The sequence below is a fragment of the Vicia villosa genome, linkage group LG6 (assembly GCF_029867415.1).
Source record: "Vicia villosa cultivar HV-30 ecotype Madison, WI linkage group LG6, Vvil1.0, whole genome shotgun sequence".
Classification (NCBI taxonomy): Eukaryota; Viridiplantae; Streptophyta; class Magnoliopsida; order Fabales; family Fabaceae; genus Vicia; species Vicia villosa.
Window position 1 is genome coordinate 106,992,316 of NC_081185.1, and position 19,437 is coordinate 107,011,752.

Here is a 19,437-nt window from a genome sequence, read left to right on the forward strand (position 1 = left end):
TGGACTAGTCTCTGTTTGACACTGTCTTCCAACCCAGCGCCTACCTTGACTTCTTTCTTTTCTTCGTCAGTACCAAGATTCACAATTTCAATCGGCTCTTCGTGCGGCTGTATAGTTTTTTCTTCTTGCTCTAGCAGTCTGGCAAGCTCTCTAGGCACTTCACAATCTTCCTCGCCTTCGTCCTCAGCTTGGTAGATCGGATTATCAAAGTTATAATAGGCAGTAGCAGAGTCGTTATCAATGGGATCCAGAGTGGATGTGAATCTGCAGTGTATTATGTGAGTGTGTGTAAGAACACATAACTTTAATAATATGACAAAAGAAAACAAAAACATAGAGCGCAATATTTGAATATGAAACGTCCAATGATTTATTTGAATGAAAATATGATCATGACATGACAAGCCCTAACAAATGGACCAACTATACCCCGGGCAAGGCATATGGCTTTGAAGTTTATTGTTTGAATTACATAACCGAAACTTGGACTAGAAAACAATAAAAACAGGAAAAATTGCAATTACTCCTGATTGAAGGAGATAGAGATAACATCTTTGGTCTTCTAGTTGTTCAGCCCATGATCAGGTGTCGGGAAGATCCACTTGTCTAGATTGCAGTTGCTCTCCCCATCTTCCAAGGCATTGACTCCTTTGCTGACGAAATGAGACATTAATCCTCCAAGCCGGGTGTGATGATTATTCTTCTGAGTTCCAGCAGTACAACCTAAACCAAGTTTGTCAGATTTATACGGGACATCAATGAGCTGGCCCCAAATAGTACAACCACCTTCTTCAACTACAGCCTTAGCATCCTTCAGAGAAGCCATTGTTGAAGGGATCCGGGTAACTTTAGGAACAGTAGGAGCGTGCTTGGCGGTAGAGACAACTTGAGGAACCAATTCAAAAGTCTGGCAAGGAGTCTCGATAAATTCGCCGTTCACTTCGATATACTTGTACTCATTCACACAGCTAACCACATACTCTTCTTCCCCATGCACAGTGACGATCTTGCCATTTGCAAGGTACTTCAGCTTCTGATGCAAAGTAGATGTCACAGCACCTGCCCCATGTATCCACGGACGCCCGAGCAAGCAAGAATAGGCGGGGTGGATATCCATCACATAGAATAAGGAGTTGAAAGTTTGAGAACCCACTCTGATTGGGAGCTCAACCTCTCCATAGACTGTACTCTTCGACCCATCGAAAGCCTTTACCACCACATTACTGGGCATTAGCACTATCCCTTCAGAATCAAGTCTATCCAGCACCAATTTAGGCAATACATTCAGCGAGGAGCCATTATCCACCAGCACATGAGACAAAGTAGTACCCTTACACTCAATGGAGATGTGCAAGGCTTTGTTATGACTCTTTCCAGCAGGAGTCAGATCAGCATCAGAAAACCCCAGGTAATTGTTCGTTGTCAAACTTGCAACACAGTTCTCAAATTGATTAACAGAAATCTCTTGTGGTACGTGCGCCGCTTTTAGAAACTTCATCAAAGCCTTAGCATGGGCCTCAGAACAGGTTAACAATGACAGCATGGATATCTTGGAGGAAGTGTGCCCCAACTGTTCGATCACATCGTAATCACTCTTCCGAATGATCTTCAGAATTTCATCCATTTCCTTCTGAGAAACTTCTTCAGCAGTAGCTTCCACCGGTGTCTGAACTGGCTCCAGCATTGGCCTTTTCCCTCGCACATCAGCAGTTGAATCGGGAACAGGGACCTGGGTTGAGATATTGGCATCCGGAGATATTTCCGGAGAGAAAATTCTTCCACTTCTTGTAACCTTACTGGTCCCTACGATATTGTCGACGTCGGGACTAGGAACTTTGACAGGCTCATCATTCAGGGCTTCTTGTTTCACACCATGAATATACACATCATTACCATAGCTCCAAGGGACAGCCTTGTCAGAGGAGTACGGGATCGGACCAGGCTTGGTAATGATCAAGGGAGCTACCTTGGGCTCAGCAGTGATCCTGATGGGGGCCTTGGTAGGGATTCTGATAGGAGTCTTGGAAATTACGGACACATCTTCAATTTTCAAGTTCTGGGCTAGATCTTCACATAATTTTTCCACAGAAGGCACTTTTTCAAACATGATCTTTCGATTATCCATCAGGCATTGAATACCAATCTTCAACCTTGTACAACCATTTGGTTGAGACGAGCAGTCATAACAGTCTTCAATGCAACCCGGAAATAAACCGGCTTGCAACAGCTTCTTCTTGATAAGAGGGAGTGGAGTAGTCAGACTCATCACATTAGTAACATAGGATTCTTTGTCAACAGCATTGACAGCTTTGTCATGCTTCGGCATAGGAGCAGTAATAACATTGGGAGTTTCTGGAGGATCGAACTCGATTTCTCCTGCGTCAATCATGTCTTGGATTTTATGTTTCAATGTCCAACAGTTGTTGGTGTCATGCCCCACACAGTCAGAATGGTAAGCACATCTTGCGTTAGGATCATAGCGAGGAGAAGATGTATTGATGTTTGGCGGAGCTATTGGCGCAAGTAACTTTGCCTTCAGCAAGTGTTGCCATGCTTGATTCAAAGACATATTGATCTTTGTAAAGTTTCTTCTAGGTGCATCTTGTCTACGCTGGTATCCCTGTTGTTGATTTTGTCGAGGTGTTGGTGTAGAGATTAAGACAGCCCCGACAGAATGGCCACTATCATTTCTATTGCGACCCCTCTGGCTGTGCACAGCATTAGCTTCAGTCTTTCCACTATAAGGCTTCTTCGTAACACCAGAAGAGGCAGCTACCTGAATTTTCCCACTTCGGATGCCACTTTCAACCCGCTCCCAGTCAATATCAAGTCAGTAAAACCAGCTGATGAGCTTCCCAACAAATGACTATAAAATGGACCAGTCAAAGTACCCATAAACATATCTACCAGCTCCCTATCTGTTAGAGAAGGTTGAACTCTGCCAGCCAAGTCTCTCCACTTTTGAGCGTACTCCTTGAAACTTTCTTTTGGACCCATGGACATGTTCTGCAATTGTGTACGAGTCGGTGCGAGATCAGAATTGTATTGGTATTGCTTGTAGAAAGCAACAACCAAGTCCTCCCAAGTACGGATATTGGTACTCTCCAGCTGATAGTACCATTCGAGTTGAGTTCCTGTCAAACTCTCTTGGAACAAGTGGGCCCACAACATCTTGTCGGCAGTGTGAGGTTGGATCTTCCTCACATAGGATTTTAGGTGCAGCTTCGGACAAGAGACTCCATCATACTTTGCAAAGGTCGGAGTTTTGAACTTTGGAGGAATCACAACTCCTGAGATGAGCCCTAGTTCCTCAAAGTCTAACCCTGGGATCTTCTGGATTTCTACAGCCTTCATTCGTTCCTCCAACTGTCTGTACTTATCTTCCGGATACTCTTCATCATCATAGTACTCTTCTTCATCTTCATCTTGCTTGACAGAACCATTGCTCTTCTGATCAGCCTTACCACTAACATTGTCATCTTGTTCAGTCTCTTCTGGGATATCGACTTCTTTGGCCTTTTTGAGAGGGCCTCGGAATCTTCTTCCCATGTTGAAAACGCCCACAGGCTTCTTAGTCTTCTTCTCATTCTTAGTAAGGAGGGTTTTCAGCTCTTCCTGCCCTTTAGCCAGACTCAGTATCAGGGCTTGGAACTCAGCATTCTGTGCTTGCAGATCCTTAACCGATTGCTCGAGAGGATTCATTTTCTTAGCTGAAATAAACAGCGAGAATATGAGTGTCTTGTTAGAGAAACCTGTTATGCAATGTTTATGAATGGTATGCTTATGTTTATGCAATGCTTTCAAGGACCTCGAAATTTAAATTTGCTTAAACCAACAAGAAAGAAATTCTCATTAATAATGTTAAAAAAAACATAAAATTGTTTGCCATTAATAGGCTTTACAAGGAAAGAAACTTGAAATAGCAAAATAAAAGCATAAAAAGGAAAAAAAAGTCTTCAAGTCTCCCATGGACGCTGTCGCTTTGCCCCGAGGAATGTGTTGATACTCTGCTCATCCTGAAGTTGCTTTGTGAGCTCTAATACTTTCTTCTCTTTGGCGCGGAATTGAGCTTCAAAGGTGTCTCTTTCTTCCTTCAATTGGATCCAAGATCTCTTCAGTTCCTCAATATCAGTGGGCATGTCGGGGTGAGAAATAACCTGAGGTACATCTTCTTCATACTCGGGCTCCACAATCACAGGTCTAACATAAGGATATGGCATGACAAAACGTTGAGCGCGAGTGCGCACCCATCTAAGATAGGGTTCTGAAGGAAAGGAGTTCTTTTGCCCCCAACTCTTGCTATCTACCCTGTACACTTTATTCCAAGCGCGTATGAACTCTCGGCGTTGATTTTGAATATCTTCTTCATAGTTGAAAACAATCCCTTCAATAGTCAATCGGTGAGGGCCATCTCTTCGAGCATAACCAAACTGTCGTAGTGCTAGTGAAGGATTGTAGGTGATTCCCCCTCTAATGCCAAGGAGAGGCACATTAGGGAATTTCCCACAATGATCGATAATGGTGACGTACTCCTGAGATATGACGTGCCAACGGATATCCGAATGAGAAAGTGACATGATTCTTCGAGACCATTGCATTTTTTGATCGTTTCTTATCACTGAACGTGGAAGGTGCGAAATAAACCACCTGGCCAGCAAGGGTGTGCAACACATAAGAGTCCCTCGCTTCTTCATGATACGGGAGTAGAGAGAATGTAGAATATCTCCAAGTAGTGTAGGTACGGGGTTGTGAGTCAAGAAAATCTTGATTGCATGCACATCAATGAATTGATCAGGGTTAGGAAACAAAACCAAACTATATATCAATAAGGCCAAAACATCTTCAAAAGCTTGGTAACTCATAGCTTCCAGAAATTGTCGAGCTTTCCCAAATAAGAATTTGGCCGAGAGACCCTCGACTCCATTCTTAGTGTCCCAGTTGGAGGCAATGTCTGATCTCTTTAGGTGTAATGCAGCAGCAATAGTCTCAAGTTTTGGAGTGCTCTCCAAACCAGTAAAAGGTAAATGCTCAGAAATGGGTATACCAAGTAAATCCGAGAACTCCTCCAAGGTAGGTACCAACTGATAATCTGGAAAAGTGAAGCAATGGTGCTCGGGATCGAAGAATTGGCATAAGACTCTCATCATATCTTCTTCAAATTGGGAGGTGACCAGTCGGAGTAGATAACCATGTCTTTCAGCAAACTTAGAATCTCCAGGAACTTCTAAGGCAAGCTCCTTAAGCTCAGAAGGTATCCCCACAAAGTTGAGTCGTACATAATCCCTAGTAGCAAAGGCCATGTCCTACAAAACAGAACAAAAATAAATTTCTTGGTCCTTGAAATTATTAGTGAGGATGATATGCCATGATGTTATGATGTTATGATGCCAAGTAGATAACACACACAAACAATTCACACAAAGTCCTTAGGTTTAAAGGCCAGCATGAAGTCCATAGGTACATACCCTCCCTTCTTGAGTTTAGTTGGTTCAACCTGTCCTAAAAAAGTAATCGGGTTCTATGGTGCTCATATCCCTGATCTTTCTCGCGGGCATTATCTCAACATGGCGCTCAATCGGCCAGCCAAAAACATCCCTAGAGTCCAATCTCAATGAGTGTAGTATCGAGTATCAACCGACTTCAGTCAGGAACCCGAAGCCAGCCATCTCACTACTTCTTATAAGCCAAAGTTAAGTTCGACTAAGGTTCTAAAGGCGAATTAGTGCTCATGACACCACGCGGTAGCCAAATGTCTCCTCGATCAGATTCAAGGGCCATCAGGACAAACCAAAGCGTCGCACTAACGGTGGCCACCAGTTCAACCATAACGATACATGTCGTACAGCCTCCCTGGTCTCATGCCACATACCTAAGGTACACTAGATCCGGGTGTAGGATCTTTCACACAGCAGAATACCCAAACAACCTTAAAATAAAGCACACAAACAAACAAAAAACATTTTATGATGAACTAAGCCTTAAGGTAAACCCCTCTTTTTATTTTGTCCCCAGCAGAGTCGCCAGTTCTGTAACTCGGTGAACTGACTTTTATTTTTAATACGCAACAATGTTGCGGTGAGCATGAGTCGCCACCGACTTTTATTTTGTCCAATGTTAGGAAGGGCAAAAAGTACAGAAAAAGACCCTTTTGAAAGAAAGCGGGTTCGGGGGGTAAGTTATGAAAAGGGAAGGTGCAAGCACCCTTTTCATCCGTAGTTATCTACGGGCTCTTAATTTACTTAGCTCATGTTTGTTTTGTTTGTTTTGAATTGAAAAGGGACATAAGGACTTTAGCGTAAATGCGTAGCCTTAGTCTTTGAAAAAGTGTTGAAAAGATGTTTTTTAATAGAGCTAGGTATATTAAGAGCACTACCCTAGATTGGTCTTTTTCTATGCTTTTTACGATTCCCAGGATTATCCATACTATATAGAAGTAGGAAATCCTTGTTATATTGGACGTGTTCGGGACATCGAAGGGTCATCGAAGGTCGTTTGAAGGCAACAGGATAGAGGTATCTTTAGCGATATCAAAGGGACAAATCATCTTTCGTTTAGGCAACTGTTCGAAGGACAAGATCATATTTTTGTAGGCAGCAATTCGAGGGACTATGATCTTTGATGATTTTGTTTATCGAGGGACGTTCGCTTAGATACCTCTATATTCGAGGGACACGACCTTTATTCGTAAGGCAACCGAGAGGGGCGTACCCTAAGGGTGAGTGCGTGCAAGTGTGTTGGATTCAATAATATTTATTCTTGAGTTAACGTGAGCTAACGATTTATTTATCTTGCCATACACACCCTAATTAGCATACATCTAAACAATATATATAATAATAATACGGAAATTTAAAAAATGCGGGAAAGTAAAGAGATTCACTATAATGTTTACATTTGGACCTATATACATTCTAATGTCTAAAACAAAAATAAACAAACATGCGCCATACATGGAGTTTCGAGATGGGAGAAGAAATCGGGAGAAAGTAAATTTGTTGATTAAGTGAAAAATTAATTTTAATTGGAAATGATTAATTATAAAAGTTTGATCAACTAAATCCTAAAACATTTAAATTATTTACTAAATTAAATTATACTAATTAAATAACCTAATTTTATTAATTAATTGGTAAATAAGTTAAATTAAATCTTAAATTAAATTAATTTTGAAACTAATAGCAACCTAGAAAATTATAACTAAATGATTAAATTAATTAACTCAAATTCAAAAGTCTAAAATATAAATGGTTAAGTATTAGTTGTTTTCCTTTTTTATATATTTTTTATTTTGTGTTTTCTTTTATTGTTAATTATTTACAAGAAAAGTTAGAAAAGTGCGAGGAAAGAAAAAAAACATGCAATTTGCCCCTGGAAGATTCGAACTAGGGGCCTTATGGTTATCAGAGGGTAGCTGCAACCATTTGTGCTACGCTGCTTGGCTGTAAATAAAAGCAAAAACAATAATTAAATATTAAACGTATTCCATCAGTCAATTCAACCAAAAGTCCAAACGGGCCCACGTATGCTATGGACGGACGAATCAGGAAGGCGAGAGACGCCACGCGAGCGGTCAAATGGTCTCGTCTACTGTTCATCTTCTCTAACCTCAGTACCTGCGGATATTCTTGCGGTTTTATCCACGGAATTACCTGCGGATTTTTCCGCGGTTTTCCCTTTTTTAAAACCTGCAATTTAAACAACGCAAACAAACGACAAGGCAAGCAAACTATCGGCCCAGATCTACTAATTAGGACCTTGTGAGTCCATTGATGCTGTTTGTTTGGCCTGAAACATTACGCAAATATGAAAAACGCAAAGTAACATGTTTATGCCCTAGTAATGGTAAATCTCGTACCAAGCCTCTAAACTCCAAAACAATGGATCAGACCTTCTCTAATACGTGCCAAAAACTTAAAACAAACGTTAGTTTTCAATTGAGCAACTTAAAACAAGAGATACGAAATTTTAAATTATGAACCAAGTTTATGAATATGGAATGATCATGCTACACGTTATGGTGCTTCAATTACGATTCATTCCTCATTTATATTACCTTGGGAGATGATTTCAATGACTCTTTTGCTCTGAATGTTGGCTGCCCACGTGAAACAAAATTTCAAGCTTTCTTTGAAAAAATTTGGAACTTGGAGGCACACCAAAGGCTAGCGTCCTCTTTTTTTTCTTCCTTGTATGCTGAGTGATAGAGTATTTAAAGGGAAAGAATTTGGCTAGACAAATGAGGAAAAAATCAAGTGTTTAAATGGTTGCCAAAACAAGATAAAACATGTTTTTTTAACCTTCCATTTTGAGAAGATTTTGCTTCCTCCTTGTCCATTCACGAAATTTTTGCTTTATGGCAAGATTTTTAGGTCTTCTAGAAGATCCATAAAAAGATGGGCGCCATTCTCCTTTTTTAAATATCTTTTTTTTTGATTTTTTTTCATTTTATTTTAATTTTAAATGAATAAACTCAAATAAAAATAAAATAAAATCAAGGAATAAAATAAAATGAGTTTATGGGCCCCTAGCAAGCTTAAAATTTCGTGGGTGATTCAAGCATTATGGCCCATTACTCAAAAATATGAATTTTGTCACTTAGGTTTTTTACGCCTTTCTTGAAAATCGCCTACCTTGTACCAATCATATCTCCCTCATTTTTTATCGTATGAAGGTGTTCTTGTACATTTTAGAAAGCTCAAAGAGTCTTCTAAAATATACTTTTGGTTTCACCTTCATTGAACTTACCATGTTCATTTACCATTCTTTGAGAGAAAACGTCTTTTTGTTGACTTTCAAAAGGACCTATAATGTATTAGCTTATATCTTCCAAATGAAGCATTTTTGGACCTGGCATGTGAGAGCCAAAGTTGTAGAGAATTCAATTTCCTTCAAATTGAGCTTTGGATGGGAAATTTTTGATGCTCCATGTGAAAGTTATGGCCGGTCAAAGTTCGGTTGACTTTCTTCTAGAAAACCCAAATTTAGGAACTTTAGGATTTTGTTGATTTTTGAACTTTCCTTGATGAATCATGATCAATACTTGATCAAATGATGAATAACACTTCATAATGAGGATGTTGACCAAAAATCAGAAGTTTTGACTGTGATTTGACCATAGTTTGACTTTTAGGTCAACTAATCGATTATTGATCGTTTGGGCCAATGAATGAGCAATCTTTTGAATCGAGGCTTGAAACTTGGTATGGGATCTCTTTGAAGCATATAAGAATCCACGAAGTCCACTTGAGGTGTCAGAAGCTGACTTTTCATTGAGAAGAACAAAACCCTAGTTTGAAGGGTAGTTGATTAGGAGAGTATATACTCAGCCGAGTATTGAGACTTTGATTTTCAAATGATCTTGAGTGGGCAAATTTTGGGGTATGACACATACACCTCTATTTCATGATGAATCATATCATGAAATAGCGCTACCATTGCACGTTGATAGGTTGCTCCTGCGTTTTTCAGACCAAAGGGCATTACTTTGTAACAAAAGGTTCCCCAGGGTGTTGTGAAGGTTGTTTTTTCCATGTCTTCGGGTGCCATCTTGATTTGATTGTACCCTGAGAATCCGTCCATAAAGGAGAATACCTTGCATTGTGCGGTATTGTCAACCAGTACATCGATGTGTGGTAGAGGGAAATCATCTTTGAGGCTTGCCCGGTTCAGATCTCTGTAGTCCACGCACATTCTGACTTTCCCGTCTTTTTTAGGTACATGCACGATGTTAGCTATCCAAGGAGGATAACTTACAACTTTTAGGAATCCGGCATTGAACTGTTTTTCAACCTCGTCTTTGATCTTTTTTGACATATCAGGCCTACTCCTTCGTAGTTTCTGTTTGACTGGAGTGCTACCTTCTTTGATTGGCAGGCGATGAACTACAATGTCCGTGTCAAGGCCTGGCATATCCTCATAGGACCAGGAGAATATCTCGACGTAGTCTCGCAGCATTTGAATCAGTCTTTGCTTGACGCTGTGTTCTAAATCAGCCCCTATTTTGACTTCTTTCTTTTCTTTGCTGCCCAAGTTGATGACCTCAATTGGCTCCTCGTGAGGTTGTATGGCCTTGTTTTCTTGTTCTAGCAGCCTTGCAAGTTCTCTTGGCACTTCACAATCTTCCTCACTTTCGTCCTCAGTTTGGTAGATCGGACTTTCAAAGTCATGACGGGTAATAGCAGAATCGTTGTTGACTGGATCCAGAGTGTATGTGAATCTGCATGTTAATTATGTGAGTATGTGTGAAGAAAAAACATAGCTATTTGAAAGCGAAGAAAGAAGGAAAAAGGATCACAAAATTTAAATATGCAAGCGTCCCATGATTTTATTGAATGCACATGATCATGATATGATAAGCCCTTATAGAAGGACCAGTGTGCTAAGACACACGGCTTTCAAGCTCATGGTTCGATTGTTCAGGAACCATTTTTATCTTTGCACAATATACACAAAGAAAACAGGAAATGGCATTTACTCCTGGACAAAGGAGATCACATCCTCAGCTTTCCAGTTGTTCAATCCACTGTTGTGAGCAGGGAGTATCCAGCTGTTCCAGTTGCAGTTGTCTTCTTCATCTTCCACAGCATTGATTTCATTAGTGGGAAAATGAGCCGGTGATCCTTCGGGATAAGGGATATACTCTGCTGGATACGAGAGCCCAGGCTGAGATATCTCTGTTGGCTGAGCAAGATGCTCGATAAGGCCGTCCCATGCAGTCGGGATGATGTTTTGAATAGAGACTTGTGCATCCTGATGAGGAGTGTATGCTGACAGAAAGCAACCCTCGTTATTTGGTATTTCCCTGGCTTCTTCGAAAGCGAAATTGTCATCGTACTGTTCATCCCATCCAGTTGGGACAATGTCCTCCATAGCAATTTGTGAGCTCGGAGGAGCGGAGTATTTCACCATATAGTCATATTTGCCGCTGGGTTCTCCTAGCGTGTCCCATACTTCTTTGGGTGGATTTTGATATTGCTCAGTGACGGGACTTGTGAAACTTTCGTCATTTCCAATTTGATCACCCCATCCAGTCGGGGTAAGGTCTTCCATAGCAATATAGGAATTCTGAGGTGCGGCATACTGATAATTATACCCGCCGTTTGGTTCTCCCACAGCATCCCACATTCCCATGGAAATGGGTGGAATTTCATCTGGATATGGCTGAAGGATATGGTTCATGAACACTCCTTCATCTTCAATAGCGTTTACTTCTTGGCTGACGAAGTGTGACATTAATCCTTCAGAACGAGGACCTTGATCATTCTTTTGATTTTCACTATCATAGCCCAGACCTAGCTTGTCAGACTTGTAGGGTATATCGGGAAGTTGTCCCCATACTGTGCAATCACCCTGTTCAATCAAGGCTTTGGCATCTTTGAGAGAAGCCATAGTTGTAGTTGGAGTAGCAGGAATATGCTTGGCGGTAGAGACATCTGGAGAGACCATCTCAAATGATTGGCATGGAGTTTCGATGAATTCGTCCTCCAACTCAACATATTTGGAATTGCTTAGGTGACTAACCACATATTCCTCTTCGCCATAGACTGTGACAATCTTTCCTTTTACTGGATATTTTAACTTCTGATGCAGGGTAGAAGTTACAGCGTTTGCCCCATGTATCCAAGGGCGTCCAAGTAAACAGGAGTAGGCTGGGTGAATTTCCATTACGTAAAAGATAGAATCAAAGATTTGAGAACCCACTCTGATTGGGAGATTCACTTTTCCGTATACCGTTCTGGTTGATCCGTCAAAGGCTCTTACCACAACATCGCTTGGTTGTAACACAATTCCTTCGAAGTCAAGCTTTTCTAGTACTGTTTTCGGTAACACGTTCAGAGAAGAACCGTTATCTACTAGCACATGAGATAGAGTGGTGCCATTACATTCAATGGAGATATGTAAGGCTTTGTTGTGATTTTTCCCAGCAGGGGTTAGATCCACATCGGAGAAACCGAGACCATTGCTCACGGTTAGATTGGCAACACAATTCTCAAATTGGTCGACTGAGATCTCTTGAGGCACATGCGCAGCTTTCAGGAACTTCATCAGAGCTTTGGCATGAGCTTCTGAATATTTTAGCAGAGATAGCATTGAGATTTTTGAAGCGGTGTGCCCCAGTTGCTCAACAATATTGTAATCACTCTTGCAGATGATTTTCAATATTTCCTCCATTTCTTGCTTTGACGGATCCTCAGCAGTGATCTCCACCGGGGTTTGAACTTGTTCAACTTGTGGCTCTTTGCCTCGAGCGTTGACATTTTGATTAGGAATTGGGACTCGGACTGGACCAGCAGCAACATTTGGAGAAATTTCTGGTGAAAAGATTCTTCCACTTCTCGTGATCTTGCTGGTACCCACAATATTACCCACAGTTGGAGTAGTTAACTTTGCGGCCTCTTCAGTCGAGGTATTCTGTTTAACTCCATGAACGTAAACATTAGCGTCGTATCCCCATGGGACAGCTTTGTCTGAGGAGTATGGAAATGGAGTTGGACTAGCAATGACTACTTATGCCACTTTGAGTGTAGCAGAAATTTTGAATGGAGCCTTGGCAGAGATTTTGAATGGTAAGCTGGAGATCATTGAGGCATCCTCTATTCTCATCCCGTTTGTAAAGACTTCGCACAGCACGTCCATAGAAGGGAGCCTCTCAAACATAATGATACGGCGATCCATCCATTTTTGAATTCCCATCCTCAGATTTTCACAACCATTGGGCAGGCAGGAGCAGTAAAAGCAGTCGGGGTCACATCCTGGGAAGTAACTAGCTCGGATTAGCTTTCCTTTGACTTCGCAGAGTGGAGTTGATAATCCGTTCACATCATAGATGTAAATAGTGTCCAGGATAGCGTTGACAGTTTTGTCATGCTTTGGCATAGGTGCTGTGATGACATTTGGAGTTTCTGGAGGATCGAACTCAATTTCCCCAGCATCTATCATATCTTGTATTTTATTTTTTCAGGGCGCAGCAGTGATTTGCGTCATGTCCTGGAAAGTTTGAGTGATAGGCACATGTCGCATCAGGGCGATAATTCGGAGAGGAAGTGTTGACATTCTTTGGAGGACCTTTTAATGTGATCAGATCTGCTTTTAGCAAGTGCTGCAATGCCTGAGAGATTGGCATGTTGATTCTGGTGAAATTTCTTCTTGGTGCATCTGGTCGATGCGTATATTTTGGCTGCTGATCTTTTTGAGGTGCAGATGCGGAGATCAGAACTGCCCCTACAGATTGATGCTGCTCACTTTTGCGACTTTTCTGAATTTGTGTTGCATTGACCTCATTTCTCCCGCTGATGGGCCTTTTTGTAGTACCAGAGGAGGAACCTATTTGAATTTTTCCATTTTGAATGCCACTTTCGACACGTTCTCCGGTCAGTATCAGGTCAGTGAAACCTGATGATGAGCTTCCCAGCAAATGGCTATAGAAAGGGCCAGTTAAAGTGCCCATGAACATGTCGACTAGCTCGCGATCAGATAAGGGTGGTTGAACCCTTCCAGCCATATCTCTCCACTTTTGTGCATATCCTTTGAAACTTTCTTTTGGTCCCATAGACATGCCCCTTAGTTGAGTACGGGTTGGTGCTAGATCAGCGTTGTATTGGTACTGTTTGTAAAAAGCAGCAGCTAATTCTTCCCAAGTATGAACCTTGGTATTTTCCAGCTGATAGTACCATTCGAGTTGTGTACCCGACAGACTTTCTTGGAAGAAGTGAATCCACAATTTGTTATCTGTTGTATGAGGTTGTATCTTCCTCACATAGGATCTCAGATGTAGTTTTGGACAAGACACTCCATCATATTTTGCAAAGACAGGAACTTTGAATTTTGGAGGGATAACAACATCCGAGATGAGCCCCAGATCATTGAAATCTAAGCCAGGTATTTTTTGTATCTCCATAGCTTTCATACGGTCTTCCAGCTGTTGGTATTTGTCATCATCCGGTTCGTCCCCAGAATGATCATTTTCTTCATTTGAAGAGAGAGAGGGTTTAGCAGAACCCTGGTTGCTTTGATTGTCTTCTTGTTCATCATCACCGACTGTTTCAGGGATCGGTGGCTTTTTGAACTTTTTGACTGGGATTTTGATCTTCCTTTTCAGGTGACTCAAGCCTACAAATCCTTTGGGCTTCTTTTTCTTCTTGATTATCAGGGCTTTCAGTTCTTGCTGCCCCTTTGCCAGTTCCAGAATTGCCACTTGAACTTGGGCATTCTGTGCTTCGAGGTTCTTGATGCTTGTCTCAGATTCCATCTCTTCTGACTGAAATAAACAGCGAGGAGATGAGAAATCCGTCATGAGAACCCGTTACGCAATGTGTATGACTGGATGCCATGTGTATGCAATGAATGAAATGTATATGCAATGTAAATGAATGCAATGTATGAAATGTATATGCAATGCATGAAATGAAATGTGTGTGCAATGTTTTCAAGGATCTTAGAGTTTAGATTTGTTAAAGAAGAAACAAACGTTAGTTAATCAATTTATTTCTCTTTTTTTTTGCTTCTTTTTTCTTTGCCTCATTTGGGCTTACAAGACAGAAATAAAATAAATGATCCTTCAGGTCTCCCGTCGGACGCTTTCTCTTTGCCCCCAGGAATGTGTTGATCTGCTGTTCTTCTTGAAGCTGTCCGGTGAGCTCCAATATCCTTCCCTCATAGTCCTGACAGTGTGCTTTGAAGGTGTCTCTTTCCTCTTTGAGTTGAACCCAAGATTTTTGCAACTCTTCTAGGTCAGTTGGCATATCCAGGTGCAGAATAACTTGAGGTTCGTATCCTTCGACCTCTGGTTCAATAGTCACTGGTAGAATAGCGGGATATGGCATAATGAGTTTCTGAGCATGAGTGCGGACCCATCTAAGGTAAGGTTCCATAGGGATAGAATTCCATTGCCCCAAAGTTTTGCTTTCTATTCTATAGACACTGTCCCATGCCCGTATGAACCTTCGTCGGTGTCTATGAGAATCATTCTCGTAATCAAACACAATGTCACGGATAATCATGTCATGAGGACCGTTGCTCCTTGCATATCCGAATTGGCGTAGAGCTAAAGAGGGATTGTAAGTGATGCCTCCTTTGATGCCAAGGAGTGGCACATTAGGGTACTCTCCACAATGATCAATGATAGTAATGTCTCTTTGAAAGAAGTTGTTCCACCGGATATCTGAATGAGACAAAGACATAATCCTGCGAGACCATTGCATTCTTTGTTCATTTCTCAACACTGATCGGGGAAGATGAAATGTAAACCATCTAGCCAGTAGTGGTATACAGCACATGAGAGTTCCTCGTTTCTTCATGGTACGAGTGTGTAGAGAATGTAGAATGTCTCCCAGCAATGTTGGTACCGGGTTACGGATTAGGAAAAGGTTGATGATGTGTACACTTATGAACTGGTCGGGATTAGGGAATAAAACCAACCCATAGATCAAAAGTGCCATAACTTCCTCAAAAGCTGGATAACTTTTGTTTTCTAGCAGTAGTCGAGCCTTTTCCAACAAGAACTTGGGAAGCAAACCCTTAACTCCACTCTTTGTTTCCCAATTGGACTCGATTTCTGATTTTCGCAGATGTAAAGCAGCAACAATGACTTCAGGTTTTGGAATCCTTTCTAAGCCAGTGAAAGGTAATTGATTTCGAACAGGCAATCCCATTAGTTCAGAGAATTCTTCCAAAGTGGGGTACCAACTGGTAATCAGGAAAGGTAAAGCAATGATGTTCAGGGTCAAAGAACTGGAACAGGACCCGTATCATGTCTTCTTCAAATTTTGAGGTAACCAAATGGAGTAAGTGACCATGCCTTACGGTGAATTGAACATTCCTGGGGAATTCTGACACTAAGTCTTTTAGTTCAGATGGTACCGTTGAGATGTTGATTCGGATGTAATCTCGGGTGGCGGGAGCCATTACCTGCAAAAACAAAGGTAAACTCTTTGATCCTTGAAGTGTTTTGTGCAGAAAATGATATGCTTATGATGCAAACATGTGGCACACAAAAACAAATCAAACAATAGCCTTAGGTTTAAAGGCTTGCATGGAGCTGATAGGTGATACCCTCCCCACTGAAGTTGAGTTGGTTAAAACCTGTCCTAGAATAGTATTTGGGTTCTATAATCCTTGGAAGTAACATCTCAATACGGCGCTCGAGCGGGCCGATCAAAATATTCCTCGAGGATAACTAACTTCGATCAATTTCAAAGCTAGCCACTTAATAGGCCACAAGTCAAGTTCAACTAAAAAGGTTCTAAGACAAATTAGTGTTTAATGACATTTCGGAAGCCTAATATACTCCTTGATCGTTTTCAAGGGACATCAGTATAAACCAAAGTATCGCACTAACGATGACTACCAGATCAACCGTATCGGTACATGCCGTACAGTTTCCTTGGTCTATTGTCATATACTTAAGGTATCTCGAGATTCGGGTTAGAATCTTTCACACAAGCAAAATACCCAAACAAACCTTTGAAAAAAAATAGAGCAATCAAGTCAATCAATTGAAAACATCGAAGTGATCTATTCTCTTAAGGTAACCCCTTTTGAAAACATTTTGTTTTTTGAAAGTGATCTCCCCAGCAGAGTCGCCAGTTCTGTGGGCCTCCGTTTTTTAATCCCGGGCCATACCTCTGAGCGGGAGAGATACGTGAACTGACTCTTTTTTATCGCTTAATGCTTTCGCATTTTTTGAAAATTCACAGAGTCGCCACCGACCTTTTATTTTATCCAATTAAGGAAAGGTTTATAAAAGAAACAGAAAAAAGACCTTTAAGAAATTCTGGGTAAGGGGGGTAGGTTATACAAAGGGAAGGTGTTAGCACCCTTTGTATCCATGGTTATCCATGGGCTCTTAAGTTTGCTTAGCTCACTTGTCTTTCGATCACTTTTCAATTGCTTTAGAATGCTCATATGTGGTTTCAAATACTTTTGTAAATTGAATTTTGTAATGATCCTTGTGCGGATGTATACAAAATGCTTGTTTATCTTTCGAAAGATGTTTTGAAAAGAACGTTAACTTTGTAATGATCCGTGTTTGGATGTATACAAAATATTGTCTTTTTGGAAAGTTTTGTTTTGAAAAACAACAGTGTATGAGAATTTTGTTTGTTTTGATTTGAGCAAGCAAACTAGGAGGTCTACCCTGAGTTGTAAGGTCTTTATCCTTATTTCCTTTAAAAATCTATCCTTTCACCGGATACAAACAAAAGGTTCGATTTTGTACTCGAAACAGTAGAATTTTGACTTTGATTTTGAAAAGAATGAGAAGGGGATTACCTTAAGAGGTGCAAATGTGATTTGTGTTTGAATTCAGATATTTTATCTTTGAAGTTAGTGATCTAACGGTTCAATTTTATCTTTGACATACACGCAGTTTATATATGTGCTGGAAATTAAAATGCGGAAATGTAAAGTGCGGAAAGTAAATCTACGCTATTACATCGATTGTGCAGGAAATGTAAACTAGCCTATTTACATGAATTTGACATCCTATACATTTATCTAGGAATTTAAATTGCAAGAAAAATAAAAGGGCATGTTTTTTTGGATTTTTTATGATTGATTTTAATTATAATTAATGCATGATTAATTAAATTAAAATGAAGAAAAAAGATGAAAATAGATTTAAACCTAGAAATTAAGTTTAAAATATGTACAAAATATTTTTCAATTAATTTTAAAACAAAACTAATTTTTTTTGGAATTTTTGAAATTTGATTTGAAATTGATTTAAGCTAATTAAAACATAATTATGCAAATAATTATACAAATAATTAAAACTTAGAGAGAAAATTATTCAAAATATGTACAAAATTAGTTTATAATATATAAACAATATTTTATATAAAGAACAATTTTTTTTATGATTTTTTGATTGGTTAGAGTAATTAAAAAGCAAATATATAAATATATACTAATTAATTATGCAAAATATTGAAATTTTGAAGAAAAATAAAATATTTTTATTTCAGAAAATAATATATTATTTTAGAAGTCTAAAAATATTTTTTTTGTATTTTTTGGATTTTTAAAACTATTTTTAATTAATTTTGCAAATAAAATTAAAATAAAAATAGAAAATAAAAGGATACATGATCAGGTGTGGTATGCATGGTGAGCCCATGGTATGGATTGCTGGATCTGGTGCGTTGGATGAGCTGGCAAAGTGGATGATCTAAGGGCTCAGATCATGAGGGAGCATGATATGCATGCATTAATTGAACATGTGCTGAATCACAAGGAGACTTCAAACAAGTCTGACTGGGACCCACAAGTGCACGCATGTGGATGGGAAGACTGGTTGACCAGCCATTGATCAAGAGCCATGCAAGCGCCACGCGTGAAGAGTCAAGCTTTGACTGACGAACCACGCTTGGACGCGTGGTCGTCTTCAACCTTTTACCGTCTGGACTTATGCTGCGGATTTTCAAACAACATTAGCTGGGGGTTTTAAACCTCCTGCTATTTGTACAGTAAAAACACCATTTTTGGTAGCTTCATCAACCTGCAAAAATAAGCGTTAGTTCCAATACAATAACAAGTGACCCAGATCCCCTAATTAGGATGCTCTGAGTCCAAATATGATGTTAGTTTCGCTGTTTGAGTGCTGTAGCTATGGATTCGATGGAGTTGAAGTTTTAGCACGCATGAACACTTGTTAATGGCATGGAGTGATTCTCACGTGGGAGCTTACATGTTAAGGCCCAGATCTAGCTTATAGGACCTCATAAACTCATTGGAATGATTAGATTACATTGAGGTTGATTAAATATAGGAAAACGAAAATTACTTATGTATGAACATGAAGAACACTATGCATGTGTTACGACTCTCATGGGACCATATTAAGGGTTCATTCTTACTTTATATGATCTTAGAAGATGATTGGAATGATTGTTTTGTATTGATATTGATTGGAATATTGAAATTTGAAAATTACAAAAGTGTATGAGAAATTTTGAGAAATTTGATGAGTTTTCTTGCTATGCTCTTGGCTATAATTTCGTGTGTGTCTTGTTGTTGATGTATTCCACTTCATTTATAGGCCAAGAGGCTGCTTGGAAGTGAAGCTAAGAGCATTGATTGCTTGGTTGAAAGTTTGATTTTTAAATATTAAAAATCCTTGAATATTTTACCAAGTCTTCCTCTCCTTTACTTCTCTTGCCTTGCTGCTTCAATTCTCTGCAGAAAGATCAGAGATTCCTTGGGTGAGTCATGCTTGGATTGTTAAGCTACCCATTTATCCATTCATTTTTCCTTTTAATTTTAATCTTAAAATAAGATAAAATCAAGCAAAAAATGAATAAAAATGGTATGGGCTTAGTCTTGGTCGTGGGAGGCCCATAATATTATGGAAATGATGTTTGAATGCATGAAAACTTGGCCCCATTTGGATAAAATACATTTTTGAGCAATGTTGGTTTCATGCATGTTTCCCAAAATTTA

General features: G+C 39.9%; 1 protein-coding gene and 1 pseudogene across 1 annotated transcript; both read right to left on the bottom strand.

Annotated features, from left to right (window-relative positions):
- Nucleotides 1-562: 562 nt before the first annotated feature.
- Nucleotides 563-2,326, bottom strand: LOC131614299 (uncharacterized). Its single transcript, XM_058885907.1, has one exon. It carries the CDS (start codon nt 2,324-2,326, stop codon nt 563-565), a length of 1,764 nt encoding a protein of 587 aa, XP_058741890.1.
- A 5,074-nt stretch (nt 2,327-7,400) lies between these two features.
- Nucleotides 7,401-19,437, bottom strand: part of LOC131614300 (65-kDa microtubule-associated protein 4-like) — a 162,096-nt pseudogene continuing 150,059 nt past the window's right edge.

Coding starts and splice junctions, on each gene's coding strand:
- LOC131614299 (XM_058885907.1), bottom strand. CDS start 2,326: ATGCCGAAGCATGACAAAGCTGTCAATGCTGTTGACAAAGAATCCTAT.